Here is a 16,237-nt window from a genome sequence, read left to right on the forward strand (position 1 = left end):
GGTTCCTTCAAGAAATGAATTTTATTGCGAATTTTGAAAGTTATCGATGAAAATTGCACCATCGAAAATTTTATCAAAACTTCAAATATTGTTTTCTCAAAAACTGAAAGTTATTTTTTAAAACGGGTTGGTTAATAGGAAAGAGGACACTCTTATTAACACTTTGAGAAATTTTCATACTCATATTCCAAGATACTAATTCCATAAAAAAGATACTAATTCCTGTGAATGGTAGAGTACTAAGTAATAGATTTTTAATATCCGGCCGGATTTTAAAAAATGGCCGGATAGTTGCCGGATATCCGTTCCACCACTATTTATAACGTTATTCATATCGATGACGAGATAAATGTACCCAAAGGGTTAATTATAATAAAAATTTGATTACAAACCTCAATGCAAATCCTTCATAACACCCACAAGTATGCGATCCCATCAATTCAGTACACAATTGACTACAAACGGGTGGATCCAATCGACATTCTTGAATATCACTACAACTTTGCCCATCTGCTTCCAATTTAAACCCATCTTCGCAAGCACAAGTCGCCCCAGCTGGAGTCTTAATACATTTCATCGAGCACGGATTTGAATCGCTCTGACAACTCTTTTCGCACATCCCATTCTCATCGGATCCATCGAAACAATCGTTCTTTTTATCACAAACTTGTTCCATTGGAATACAATTACCATTTTTACACCTGTACCCATCACACTCAGCCCAAATTCTTCCCGTTGGACCAGTTCCATTTTGCGTACATAAATCGTTGTTTTCATCGGAGGCATCACCGCAATCATCGTGACCATCGCATATCCACATACGGTTAATACACTTTTTGTTTTTACACTCGTACTGGTCGAGATGACAATTTCCACATTGGACTTCGTCTTCTTTGTGGGGACAATCGGGTTTTCCATCGCAAACGGACGTTAACGGGATGCAAATTGAGGTGTTAGTGATGCAGGAATAACTCCCCGTTTCACATTCGTTTTGTTTTTGGTGGTGACAGTCGATTTCGTCCGAATAATCGCCGCAATCGTCGGTTTTATCGCAACGAAGTGATTTTGGGATACACTTTCCGTTTCTACATTTGTAATCGTTTTTGGTACACTCCATTTTGTAATCTGAATAAAGAAGGATTTATTATTTTATTTTGTTTTAAATTCGGTTTAAAAGTGGGTTTGTTATTTAGCCAAGGGAGTCGGAAAGAACGGGGTCAAATGTTAATAGACTAGGTTTATTTAAACACCCCCAAAGGAAGGGGATGTGGAAAAGCCCAAACAACAGGGTGAAAAATGAGATCGATTACATCCATGTCAAGAGCAAAGAAATTTGCAGGAATGTTAATGCCCTCAACTGATTTAATACTGACAGCGACCACAGGCTGGTAAGTGCAGAAATCAATATCGACTCTAAGCTTGTTAATCAGCTTAGAGTTAGAGAAGCCCGCACGGACCTCGATAAACTATCTGCGAAGATCATCAAGAGCGTTCAAAAGGCGACATAAAGTACCAAACCAAAGGATAATCAAGGTCGCTCTATATAACGTTATATCTTCCCGAAAAGTTGTTCAATGGAGATAAAAAACAGAGTGTCGGGCTAAATGCTCAAGGTGGGAGACAAACCAATGGAGGAGGCATTACTCATTTTGTTGCACAGATGCCTGCAGGAACAGAGGATTCCAAAAGCATGGAGGAAATACAATACGGAGGTTATGCTGCTGTTCAAAAAAGGCCACTGCGCGAGTCTGCTAAAATACCGAGGATCAACTTATTATCCACATTCTATAATTTTTTAACAAGGATAGTCACAGACCGCTTGACCAACAAATTCTACTTCTACCATGACCATCTCCAAGTAATGCAAATCGAGAAGACAGAGTACAACATCTCCCTTCACCTGGCCTTCAAATATTATCAAAAAGTGTTCCACTCCGACGAGATATGGGCAGAAGCAATGGACATGGCGAGAATCGATTCCGCTACTCATTAACTAATTCGAGTTGTATTTATACGTCTGAGTCAGAAAGTGAGTGAATAGTAACGTAAAAACATGGAAAACACTATGAATTTGTGATTTGTCAGAGATGAAGAAGACGATTCGTTTTCAGAGGAAGAATGATGTGGCACAATGAGCGATGTGGAACCGGAAATGCATAAGAGTGAAGCGGATATACCTATTTACTGCGTCGGAATGAGATGAAGAAGATAATGATGTATCCTTTTGGTTTTAACTATGATATAATAAAAAATATTAAACTTAAAAACTTTCATTACAAATTTAAAAAGTTTCTGCATACCATATGGATAAATTTAAGGAGTTAAGAGCTAGAATATTGGCATGACATTGGCATAGCATACAAAAGCTACACGGCTAAGATGGAACAAAATATTTAGAACGAGCCAAATTCTTTTTGGAATTTCATTTCTAACTAATTCTTCAACACTTTCTTCTGTAGAAAATATAAGTATGGCATCATTTGGTGAATATTCCAGTTCTGTTTTTGATAATGTTTCTACTTGTATGCTTAATAAATATGATGAATCCCTTCAAAGAAGCTCGTTGAACATATTTATATTTAATCCTATTTCGAATAATGAAATAGTGGAAGCAATAAGAAAGTTAAAGCCAAAAAAGGCACAAGGGTCAGATAATAATACATCGTGAAAGGTGGCAAAGAGTTTTTTGTGTTGCCTCTCTCTATTATCTTTAACCTAGCAATTTCCACCTGTACGTTTCCTTTACATTGGAAGTGTGCAAAGGTTGTACCTATACACAAGTCTGGTTGTGTAATGGACACAATAATTGTGTGTGCCTACAATCTGATCTTAGAAGACTAATGATTTGGTGGAACAAGAATAGGCTCCACCTTAATGCAGAAACATGTGAAAAAATTACTTTCACTTTAAAGAAAGTACCTGAACTGAAAAACATTGTATGGAAAAAAGATTTAAGAATAATATATACACAAAGCTTTAATTTTGACGTGCACGTAAAAGCTACAACTGCATCAGCTCTAAGGTTGTCAGGATTTATTATAAGAAATTGTCACTCCTTTTTCAATATTGACACCATAAAGCACCTATATAATTCATAAATTAGATCAAAACTGGAATATGCTATTGTGGTATGGGACCCTGGAACAGCCTATCATTCGAATATCATTGAGACAGTACAAAACAAATTTATTAAATATGTTTTCTACAAACAATATAAAAGATTTATTGGTTTTTAGTATTATGAATTCGCTCGGAGATATTTTGATATGACAAAATTGTCGGTCAGACGGGGTGTGATAAGTCTTGGTTATCTGTATAAGACACTAAACAATAAAGTGGACACTCCATCAATTTTAAGAGGTATTGTTTTGTATGTTCTTGCATATTCTGGTCGCCCTATGGCTTTGTTTAATATATCGAGGTGGCTCTTTGACAAATAAAAGTAGAAATATAAAATGTATAGAAGCATTATTACACACATCAATCAAAGAGCCAATGCATATTACGCTACTGACCCTCACTCGTGGAAAGAAGTAGATTCCACAGAAATATATGCAGTTTTAAGTCTACTTCTGCTCATCGAAAGATTTAGAGAATCACGTGAAAGTAAAAACCACTTATGGCGAAAAAATAATCTATTATCAAGGCAGATGTATACCGTGATTACGGCATGTGATAGATTCAAGATATTGTGAGGTTCATGAGATTTGACAATACGGAAACTCGGGAAGATAGAAAAAAAAAGTGGATAAATTAGCACCTATATGCGAAGTATCGGATATGTTTGCAGCAAATTGTGGGGAATCTTGCGAAGTATCAAATACTGGTACTGTATCAAATACATACATGGTATAAAAATTTGTGTTGTAAAACAACTAACTGAATTTTAGAAGAATTCTAATCGTGTTATAACAACAGATATATTTTTTTTACCAGCGGAATTTTTATAGCTTTCTTGTTGGAACAATTCGTAAAAATATCTTCCTAAATCTATTATTGGCACTTACAATAGAGAACAATATTCATCACAATTTCTGTTCACAAATACATTTAGTCTCATATGTAGCGAAGAAAATGTGTTGTTTTACATTCAAGTATACCTACATCGTGATTTCAGTATATCTAATTCCGAAAATAGTTTCAAACCTGAAATTATAAAGTATTACACTTTGACAAAAAGTGGTGTAGATACACTAGATAAATTACTACATGTCGTCGATCTACAAGACGCTGGCCATGATTCTCCTTCAAAATTTTATAGATATTGCAGCTTATAATGCATTGGGAGTCAAAAAATATTTCTTGAGATTATGACAAAAGAGTTAGTTGCAGAATATATTCAGCAGCGGACACAATGATTCGAAAACGACGCAACAGGGTTACATAAACACATAGCACAAGCATTTGAAGCGTACGATAGACAAATAAGAAGACTCCACAAACATCTTCAAAACGATCACGTTGTTATATTTGTGCAGGAAACGACAAAAAATGATTGAAAATGTGAACATTGTAATAATTTTATGTCAATGATGCTTTAAAATTATGCATTGCTCTTTTGCAAAAATTTGGGCACAGAACATAAAACATTATTATTCCATTCGGAAGTGCGCTGGCTCTCAAAAAAAATATTAAATATGTAAATTTTGTATTTAAACCCAAAAACAAACTGAACTATATGTTGAATCCAGAAAACCAACTGTTTTAGCAGTATTGGCTTATCTATCGGCTATTTTCGATTCCTTGAATTCTCTAAACTTGAAATAACAAGGTGGAGACTCGAACATAATTTATCATCGAGATGCCATCACGATGTATATTGAAGAATTGCAACTCTGGAATCGAAAAATTTTAGCATGCAATTAATCCTGCTTTCTTAAATTGTTTTCAATCTCAAAACAAGCGCGTTTTAAGGAGGTTTTTGAGGACATTGATAATATGAAGAATAAAATATCAAACCATTTGCAGCACCTAACCGATTAAATCAAGCGTTAGTTACCTAAGTTATGCAATAATAACAAGACGGATCCTTTTTATGTTAAAAAAAGATGAGTTATCAGTTTATCAGAAACACTACAAGAGCAAGTTTTGGAAATTAAAAATGATTCTGCGGCCAAATATGATTTTGAGAGGATGGACAAGTCACTATTTTGGGTAAAATATTTCAAAGTTTATCCCAGCATAGCAGAACAAGTACTGCAACTGTATTTACCTTATTACAGCAGCTATTTGTGCGTTTTCTACAGTTGTAGCAACAAAACTGAAATACAGAAATAAATTCAACCTAGAATTTGAAATCTTGTCAAAAGTAAGCTCATCCATCTCATTGATTGATTTGTTCTTTCTTAACGCATGTGTGTGAAAACATAATTTTTTTGTAATAAAACTTTTACGAAATATGTATGTTTTTTGCAGTTATAGTATTATACTTATTACAAAATTACGGCAACGGATAAATAAAAGTTTGGGAACCGCTGACCTTGGCACTAGAGGACATCTTCAAGAAGGTGTCCTAGGGGAAGAAGGGCATCAATATCGACGACTCCTTCCATATCTGTCAAATCATCTGAGATTTGCGGACGGCATCGTACTGCTAAGCAGCAACCCAGAGGAGTTGGAGGATATGTTGCAGCAGCTCCATAAAGTATCAGCAAAAATGGCTTTAAGGTTGGACCTTCAAAAGACTTCGGACGCTCTCCAGTTTTCGTTCGAAAATCATATGATAAAAATTGTAAAACACCACGTCAATCTTGGTCACGATATCAAGCTGGGCGAAGAAAACTAGACTATCGAAATAGCAAGAAGGATAGGATTGACATGGGCAGCGTTTGGGAAACTCGGCTTCATCCTCAAAAACCCATCCTCTCTTATCCCATGTACTACCGGTAACAACATATAGCGTGGAAACTATGACAAAAAGTGCCGAAAAAAAAGGACAAACCAAAGAGCATTGGAGGGGGCAATGCTGGGGATCAATCTCAGATTATTGGTGCTCAACCAGTTCGACTTCTACACCGGCCGTGAAAGCCTTCGTACTTATATTTAATTTATTGTTTTAATTGGTAAACTGTTCAGTTGGTACGCTATGAAAACAATTGATCGTTACGTTTGGTTATGACAGCTTAAGGCAAATGTATGTTTCGTTTAGTTTCTAGTTAACGTTGATTGAGATTTTGTAAATTATTATCAATATGAATTTTTCTTATCAAGAAATGCGTAATATCATTGAGTGTTACATTTTATGCTATAAAAATGCAATACAAGCTGCAGAACAGTATTTTGAACAATATTTTGATCGTCGCCAGCCTTCTCTACCTACTTTTAAGAGGCTCTATGATATTTCGGGAGAGTATGTTTCTTTCTGTAAACCAACTAAGGATGCAAGACAGAAGTAAATGTATTAGCACGAATCCATCAGGATGCATCGGTTTCAACACAAGTCTGAAGCAGGCACTTCACAACGTACAGTCGTAAAAGAACTAAAAATCCGTAGATTTCATTCATATAAAATGGCAGCTTCACAAACGCTACACCCATATGACTACAATAAGCGTGTAGAATATTGTACGTGATTCATAGTTTAGATTAAACTTTTGTAGACAGATGAAATGGATGCAGGAAAATCCGCATCATGTTCAAGAGAGGAGACCTCAAGTTAAGCATGGATTTAATATTTGGTGCGGTGTCATTTGTCCAAGAATTCTTGGTCCGTACATTTTTTATGATACGTTAAAGGGAGATCGTTATCTTCACTTTCTACAGAACGAGTTCGATAATATGTTGGATGAATTGCTCCTGCAGACACGTCATTGGCTTAAACACGATGGGACACCACCACATAATAAGCTAACGGTACGAAATCATGGAAACTCACGTTTGCCTTAAGCTGTCATAACCAAACGTATCTATCAATTGTTTCCATAGCGTGCTACCTGAACAGTTTGCAAATTAAAAGAATAAATGAGTTTGTGTCATAACTCAAAAATTATTGCTTAAATAAAAAAATCCGTTCGACTGTTTTATTAAACATGTAATACCCTACAAAATTTTCCTTTACACATTTTTCCTAAAATCAATAATAACGGAGCCATAGGTATCGAACGATATAACAAAAAAAAAACGGTTTTTTCGAGATGTCTAATTAGCCATGCATTTTATACAAAAAAACAAATAGCTCATTAAATTGAGTTCATGAAACTGCAATTCTTTCCCTATTTAATCGTCTATCTATCTCCGCTAGTTTTCGAGATCTCCATACTAAACATGGAAAAAAACTCACTCTGTATAAACATATAGTATACAGGATGATTCAAAAAACCGCTGACAGACTTCTAGGGCAGGTAATACATCAAAAATTAAGATGAAAAGTCTTAATATACATGGGATCGCAAATGCCTCCTTAACGAGATATAGCGGGTCAAAGTTTCTTTAAAATTAAACATTATCTGCAATAAAAAGTACTTTTTAAAAAATATTGTCTACGCCATTACTCTCTACGCGTGTAAAGTGTAGAGAGTAATGGCGTACTTAAGAATGGAATACTTCTCTAAAATCTGATTTTTCAAAAAATGGGGGCTAGTAAAAACCGTTTTTTTTTTAGTTTTTCTCGCCGAGTTTTTATTTTTTCTATTTGCTGACTCTACTTAGAACAACAATGAAAAATTTAAAAATCTAAAAATGGCTAACTTCCCGCATTCCAGGTTGAAACATGTTAGAAAGGAGTTGTTTTACAACCATTACAGAGAACGGATGCATACTAAAGTAATGTACCAAACAGATTGTTATTTTCTTTTAAACTATAATTGCTAATAGAGTGATTAAATCAAAAGATAACAGCGTTTAATTAACCCACAATACCACAGACATCAAGAAATTAAAAAAGAAATTGGATATAAATGGCGTCAAACACAGAAATATGAAAGGATCTAAGAGGTTATTATTTTCCAATAACTTACCGCATTTAGAGTGTTCATCAGACATATCAGGACAATCATAATCTCGATCGCATTCCCACCTTTTCGGGATACAACTTCCCGAATTGCATCTAAAAATAATAATTAATTACAATTATAATTATTTTGAGAAAAATCATTATTTACTTGAACTCATCTGGCGCGCACGTTGATTTCAAACAATTTTCTTCATCTTCGCCACCTTCGCAATGTTTCACTCCATCACAAACGAATACATTGTCCAAGCAAATCTCATTCTTGCACATGAATTCGTGTGTATTACAAAATCGGCCTTTCTTCGCCATCCATTTCTGGCAAACGTCGGATCTTTCATCAGATCGATCTTGACAATCGTAATGTTTATCACAAACTTGTTTAGGTTTTATACAAGCTCCATCACCACATTGAAAATAATTAATTGGACAATCATGTCGTTTGTTGCAATCTTCGCTTTCATCCTCCCCAGAAACACAATCTTTCCTTCCATTACAATACATCGATAAAGGAATACATCTATCATCTTTTCTACAATGAAATTGTTGACTTGAACATTGTAGTGGTTGCACGCAGGTTTTATTATCTGTATGGAGATTCATTCCGATTGGACAAACGCATTGGAAACTATCTCGATGAGAAGCTAAACAAATATGGCTACAATTTCCGTTCTTATATTGACAGGCATGGGGTTGCATTGCTCTTGGTGTCGCTGAGATTAATGAAATAGGTGATGATGAATCGATATCTAAATGAATCTTTTTCGGAAAATCCAATTTTAATTTGTCGACCCACATCAAATCGGAACTTCCATCGTTCGTCCAGAAAAGATCTCGCGCAAGAGACGTAATTCCAACAGGATATGTTGTTAAGAAAAGTAAGGTGTGGCGATTTTCACCATCGACTCCAATACTATCAATAGTACCACGAGTAAAATCCGTCCATAAGATTCGGTGGAAATCTTGATCATAATAAAGAGATATTGTACCTTTTATGTTCTCTTCAGCAATGTGAATACGACTTGTTCCATCTACGCGGAAACGATCAATATGGTATTTATTCCAATCTTTTTTAAATGCGACAAATATTAACCCATCATCAGGAACTACAGCAACACTCTGCGGAACATCACCACCAAAATCATGCACCAACGGTTTCATTACTTTCGTGTTTAAATTCAAAACGTTCAACGTTTTATGTGTGGAATCGCAAAAGAACAAGTTTTGACCTAAATAATCGTAAACCATCGAATTGATGAACGTTGGAGTCTCAAATTTATAGAAAGTTTTCGTTTCCTTTGTGTTGAGATTTAATGAAATAATCGAATTTGTTGAATTATCACTAATATATAAGGTGTGGAAAAATGAGGCGTAAGTAAAACTTGTAATATCCATTGCCATAATTGGTATTGGCATGGTGTTGTGTCGCCCCAAAATCTTGTGTTCAATTTGAACCAATTGTTTTTTTGTTGCAGCTATTAAAATTTGTTGTTTTTCAACAGCTAAAAAAAATATATAATATAAAGACTTATAATATAATATAATGAAATTAATTACGTGCACAAATATGTTTATCGTTTCCTAAGATTTTATCTTGAGGGCAAGCACAAGAATATCCGTTTCCGCTTAATAAACACATATCGCTGCAGATTGCGCTTAAACACGGATTTGTTTTATTTGTTTTCATCGCAGCATGATAAATATTGATGCCATAAATTTCATTTTTATTCTCTTTAATGATCGTGTGGAAATTTTTTCCCGTGAATTTATTGCAATGATGAATTGACTTCGTCGTCCAATCCGACCAAAAAAGTTTATCTTCAAAAATCGCAATTGAGTAAGGATGTTTAACAATTCCCTCTAAAATAACTTGACGATCAGTTCCATCTAATCGTATACTTTCCAACGTCATTTTCTTAGCATCTGTCCAATACAATCTTCCATTCGGCTGGTCGAGACTTAACCCATTTGGCCAAGAGATATCCGTCGATATGAATGTGTTATCGTTGGTTCCATCCATTAACGATTTCGCTATTTCCGGTTTATCGCCCCAATCGGACCAATACATTTCACTAAAATTAAAAATGATTAATATTAATAAGTTTTTGTTAATTAAAAAAAATTACCCATCTGTGGGATTTAAAGCAATTCCTCTTGGTTTATGAATATCTTTATTAACAATTACAGTGCAATGATGACCATTTTTTGTGCAAACTCCAATGTGTTGCATTTCCGAATCGGTAAAATAAATGTTCCCTGTTACCCAATCTAAAGCTAAATCCTCCGCTGCTCCTAATCCAGAAGTTACTAAAGTCTAAAACAAATTAAATCGTTCTATTATTACAATAAATTATAATTTACTTCTAAATTAAAAGGGGAAGATTGTGGAACAGGAGAAACGTATAGATATGCTGGAGACAGAGGTAAGACGTAAAAATGTAATAATAAAGGGAATAAAAGAAGAGAGATTTGAAAGTTACGAAAAGAGAGAGAATGATTTTGAGATCACAAGTAGAATAGGAGCATATAAAAGAACAATAATAGGCCGATAAGTAGTAAAACAAAGCAAGGCAGAAGGAGGGATATCCTAAAAAAACCTAAAGAGTTGAAAGGAACGAACATATGGATAGATGAGGACTACTCGAAGAAAATTCAGAGAGAGAGAGAGACATGATTTGATGACTGAACTGACGAAACTCGGGGGGAAAGGAGTTAAAGCTCATTTACAATACAACAAAATAATTATAAAGGATGAAGCAAACGACGAGGAGAAGATAGTGGATGAAGAAGCTGACAAGAATAATAAACGTACAGTTTTGGAAAGGACAATATGGAAAAATTCAAAAAACTAAGTGTAGAAAGAAGAGGAGACTTTACTAAGGATGCAAATGGCAGGAATATGAATAAACGCAAGGAAAAGCAAGGAGAAAATACCACGTGGAATATTACAACTTTAACTGGAAAGGAAAGGGAAATAATGGTGGAGATGGAGGGGTTTGGGATAGAAATAATGGGAATTAGTGAAGCGAAAAAGAAGAGAAGGGAAATTATCAAACAATTATAGTCTATACTTTTCTGGAGTCCAAGAGAATACGTGGAACAAGGAGGGAGTAGGAGTAATTATAACAGAGGAACTAAATAAAAGAGCAAATAAGTATGCACGAGTAAATTCTAGAATTGGGAACTGACCAATGGAAGGAACAGAAGAACTTCACGATATTTTTAGTCAAGTCTGCAAAAAACCTTCGATAAATCCAAAAAACAAGGAGAGGAACTAATTATAATGGGAGACTGGAATGCGAGAATAGGTAACGGGGGGGAGGTAGTATAGGAGAATATGGAGATCAGGGAGAGACAGTGATGAATAGAAATGGGCAAAGAATGTTGGAATTTTGTCAAATAAACGACTTATTGATTGGAAACACTATGTGGAGCCAGATGAAGCAAGATAAACATACGTTTGTGGCGGAATGAAGAAATTAATGCTAAGAGTATTATTGATTACATCACATACACCCGGAATCGGGCAAAACAGAGTCGAGGAGGTAAAGACTGAAGCAAAAGCAGAAATGGGTAGCAACCACAGAGTAGTCATGGCAACTATTAATAATATAGAAATCGAAAGAGAAGAGATGAAAACCTACACGAAAAAAAAATATCCATAAACTAAGGCAAGAGGAAGAAAGATTAAAATACCAAGAAAAACCAAACAGCGAATTTCAAGAACTAGAACAAACTGATAATTTAACACTGGAAGAAAAGATGAGAACTTTTAAAGAGATAATGCGAAATAAAGTTATGGAGGTGTGTGGAATGAGAAAATATAACCAGACAAAGAGAACACACTGGTGGAATGAAGAGGTCTAACAGGCAATCAAGAAGAAGAAAGAGTCATGGAAGAAATACATAAGAACGAATTCGAGCGAAGAGAGTAGAGTAAACTATAGAACGAACAGAGATGTAGCTAAGAATATCAAATAATAAAACTGAAGGGAGATCAAATGAAACAAATAAAAGCCGTCAAAGATAAAAACAACGAAATAAAGACAACTACAAGGGAAATTCTGGACATATGGGCGGATTTTTATGCAGAAACGTTCAAGGATAGAAAACGGACACAAATAATGGAGGAGGGAAGACAACATGAGATAAGGGAAGACACTATAGACATAGCAACTGAAGAGATAACAATGGAAGAATTAGGAGAGGCAATGATGAAGATGAAAACAGACAAGGCTTGCGGGAAAGATGAATGCGGAGAAAGAAATGCGGTTTGAACAAGATAGTTGCCCACCTCATTATGTTTGCCCTGTACGAGATTGAATACAGAATATCCTTGATTTATTTATAAGGATTGCATAAAAGAAATAGTGTATTAAAAACCAATTAAAAATCTGGCCGAACTGTGCCACAATATTTATACAGCAGCAGAAGAATTAAATGCAAGCAAAAAGATTTGTAGAATTAGGAAAAAGATGTTTTCAGCGACAATGCAGAGCTTGTATTAGTGCCGACGGCAAACAATTTAAGCATTTGCTTTAATTTTATGCAATAAAATTAATAATAAATAAATTAATAATTCTTTTTGTTTAATTTTGTCTTTAGGTTAACCTTATTCGAAATAGTCCTTTTTCAAGACATAGGGCCAATCATCTTGTTGAAACCACATTTTGTAGTTCGTAGATAACTTTTGTAGTTCTAATAAAGTTAAGAGGAAATAAAGAGTAAATACAAATAGCATACGAAATGAATTTTTTAAATAACGGTGTTTTTTTGCAGAAAAACAGGCAATATTTTTTATGAACAGAAAAATGGCAAGCGTTGTTTTTATTCCAAAAAGATACAACACTTGACACAAGATACTTGAGCAAACAGGCCATCTTTTAAAATAACTTCCCAAGGGTGATTTACTACTCCTTTTTTTAGAAATAGTGTGTCAAATTTAATAGACATAAATTGTTTCAACCTTAACTCAATCAAACTAATGATTTTTTTGCAAAACTAAAGACCTTTGTTGTTTGTATGTTTTTGTATTGTTGTATGTTTTTAAAAACTGAGGATTTTGCAATAAGTCTTATTACAAAGTATTTAAATGTACAGGGTATTTCTGTAAGTCGTGGCATAATTTTAATCACAAATACTAGAGTTAAAATGATAATGATTCGTGTAAACATTTTTGGTATAATCTCATAAATGCTTAAGATATGGACAACAGTTTCTTAAATATTTTCAATATGGTTTGTCTTAGAAAGATAACATTTAGCAAACAATGCAATGTTATTATGACAACTCGTTTAAGATCACTTTTGAAAGTATGCAACCACAGGATCAATGCTATACAGGTGTCCACAAAGGTTATTTCCTTAAAACTTTTTTATTATATCGATCTAAATTTTCAACTGATTCTAAAAGCCTATTTCATTCTAAAATTACTTTCACTCCTAGACATTTTTGATTAGACGCATCGTTTTAGAGTTATTCACAAAAAGATACAACCTCTTTGCTTGCATGGCAATCACGAAACATTGGGACTCGAATTCTGAAAATTACAGAGCCATATGCCTATCTTCTACAAGTTACAAATTATACACAAAGATAATAGAAAAAAGGTTAAGAAGAGTAGTGGAAAATAAACTAGAAGATGAACAAGCAGCATACAGAGCACGCAAACAAAAGAACAATAACATACATGTTATCTGAAATACAATCGAAAGGAAAATAGAGACGGGTAATGAACTATACCTAATATTCTTGGACCTAAAGCAGCTTTTGACACGGTTCTGGCCAAAATAAAAATTTGAGAATTCAGACTTAAGTATTATCAATTGTGTTCTCTTCGACTAAAATATTTTCAGATTTCTAGCACTTTCGGTTACACCGGAAATCGCCACCTACTTTATTTTTTTAAATGGAACATCCTGTATATTTTTACATATTTAGATTTGTCTGTTTCAAGGTTCATAAATAACTTTACTTTTTGCAATTTGATTCGGTCGTTCTCGAGTTATTCGAATATTTCTAGAAAAATCTGCTCCAATAGACATTTGTTCAAAAAATCAGAGAAAACTCGATTTTTGGGATATCAATTTAGGATTCAGAACATGCTTAAGCAACATGATGAAGTACGTTTTGATGCCAAGAACGGCTGTCTAGAACGTTTGGTCACTTGACTATGGCACGTTAACTGTTAGTAATTTGGAAGTACCATAACTTCATTTTTTTTTAACTGGCACACCCCATATTTTATTTTAGTCGTATTCGGTGTCTCATTCTACATTTTTTATATCCTATACGTCCCATACCTAACATTAATAGTTTGGGAGATAATTAGGGTTTTTTGAAAAATACACACATATCATATGGATATTTAGCCTAAAAAAATACAAGAACAAATAAATATCAAACAGTAATAAGTACTAATAACAAGATGGAAGGATAGAGTTAGACATAAATGCAGGAATAAGGAAAACAAGCAACGTATATCATACTCTAAACAAAACAATTTTTGGGAGAAGGAGATAGATAAAAAGATAAAATTGAAAATGTACAACTCGGCGGCAGTTTCAATATTAACATACCTATACCATTCTTTATGAAACGCCCTGTATATCATACTCAAAATACAACAATTTTTGGGAAGAAGGAGATAGATAAGAAGATAAAATTGGGTGGCAGTCACAATATTAACATATGCCAACGAATCATGGACACTCCAAGATAAACAAGAAGGAAAGGTCGCAGCAATGGAAACGAAATTTTTATGGAAAAAGTGGAATAGGATAAAAGATCAAGAGGAGATAATCAGCAAAATCAGCAAAAAAGAAGAGAGAAAGCAACTAAAGGTTATGTTAGAATGGAACATAACACAATAGTAAAAAAGGTATTTGAAGTAAAGAATAATGATAAGAAAAAGATGGGAAGACCTAGAAAGAAGTGGGAAGAAAGAATAGCAGAAGTTGAGAGAAGACTCTAGCACATATAACGGAATTAGCCAGGAACCAGAGGGAGTGGAAGAGATAAATGGAGGAATAGGAAAAAGGTTTATCCTACGCCATCAAGCATAAGGATCAGGAGAAGAAGAACAAGACATTTAAATTACCTCTCGATGATCGCCATCCTCTAAAGACCTAACAATACTCTCATGCGATGAAGCAATCTCAGTCCAATAAACATGACGGCCATCAAATGCAACACCAAGAGCTTGTTTCAAATTTCTCGCCACCTCAAATAAATGTTGTGACTCCAAAAAATAACCGCGTACTTCCCTTTTTGAACTATAAACAAGGACAGCTTCACCTCCACTTATCCTACAAGTCTTCTTATCATCTTGTAACTTGTATTTTGAGTCGCAATAACATCGATAAGACCCCGGTAAATTCCGACATTTTTGATCACAAATTCCTATTAACCAAAAAAAAAATTAAAATTAATACAGAAATTCTTGGTTTACTGAGGTTTGACTTATTCTTTCATATATAAAAAACACTTCTTCTCAGTATCAAAATGTTTTATTATTTATGTCCCCGGATCGAGTTATAAAGAGGAAAAAAATTTTTGTTACTGATTTTTCAAACTTATCTCAGCATAAATAATGCGTCGGATATGTTCAAACTACTAAATCGCATGAATTTTATACTCTAACTATAAAAGTGTCTAACTGATTATTCCAATTTTTATTTAAAAATTGGACTTTTTTCTAAATTGAAAATTGAAGTTCAATTTATGATATGTAACCATAGAAACCATAAAACTTACAACTTATGTTGGTGAGATCAAGAACAGTAGAATCTAACAGGACTGCTACATGCATTGTATTTTTGTAACCCACTACGGGTTGGTTGCCCGCACTCTACGTCACACTATTTGCCACGCCCTGTTAACTGTCATTCAGTACTATGCGTTTGCTGTGTGTTTTTAGAGATTTAGATGTTACATGACAGACATTAATACGTCTAAAAAAATAAAACTTCAAAAATAATATGAATACGTCTACGATATAACCTCTAAAACCACAGCAAACGGATAGAGCTGGGCGTGGCAAATTGTATGACGTAGTTTGCGGGCAGGTTGTCACAACAATGGATGTAGCAGTCCTGTTAGATTCTACTGTCCTTGGGTGAGATTAAGTCTTTTCATGCGATGTTAACCGTGAATGAGAGAGTAGTTATACAAAAATTCCAGCAAAAATATCCGAACACAAGAATATCTCATGTGGGACTCACAAGCTGATGAAAAAAAATTTGGAAACGGGTTCTATATTATCCATAAAGAGGCAGACAAAGAGACTAAATG

At 34.3% G+C, this 16,237-nt stretch overlaps 1 protein-coding gene across 2 annotated transcripts in view; it reads right to left on the reverse strand.

Moving 5' to 3' along the window:
- The window catches only part of LOC111415852 (Putative vitellogenin receptor yl), a 38,507-nt gene that overhangs the window by 5,788 nt on the left and 16,482 nt on the right, over positions 1 to 16,237 (reverse strand). For both annotated transcript variants that reach the window (XM_023047734.2, XM_071197717.1), the window contains exons 4-9: positions 15,045 to 15,346; positions 10,072 to 10,259; positions 9,503 to 10,017; positions 8,100 to 9,447; positions 7,956 to 8,044; positions 393 to 1,125 (exon numbers count right to left, since the gene is read on the reverse strand). In XM_023047734.2, the coding sequence (XP_022903502.2) occupies positions 393 to 1,125; positions 7,956 to 8,044; positions 8,100 to 9,447; positions 9,503 to 10,017; positions 10,072 to 10,259; positions 15,045 to 15,346 (3,175 nt within the window). The remainder of the gene's footprint in view (positions 1 to 392; positions 1,126 to 7,955; positions 8,045 to 8,099; positions 9,448 to 9,502; positions 10,018 to 10,071; positions 10,260 to 15,044; positions 15,347 to 16,237) is intronic.

The sequence above is a fragment of the Onthophagus taurus genome, chromosome 7 (genome assembly GCF_036711975.1).
Source record: "Onthophagus taurus isolate NC chromosome 7, IU_Otau_3.0, whole genome shotgun sequence".
Classification (NCBI taxonomy): Eukaryota; Metazoa; Arthropoda; class Insecta; order Coleoptera; family Scarabaeidae; genus Onthophagus; species Onthophagus taurus.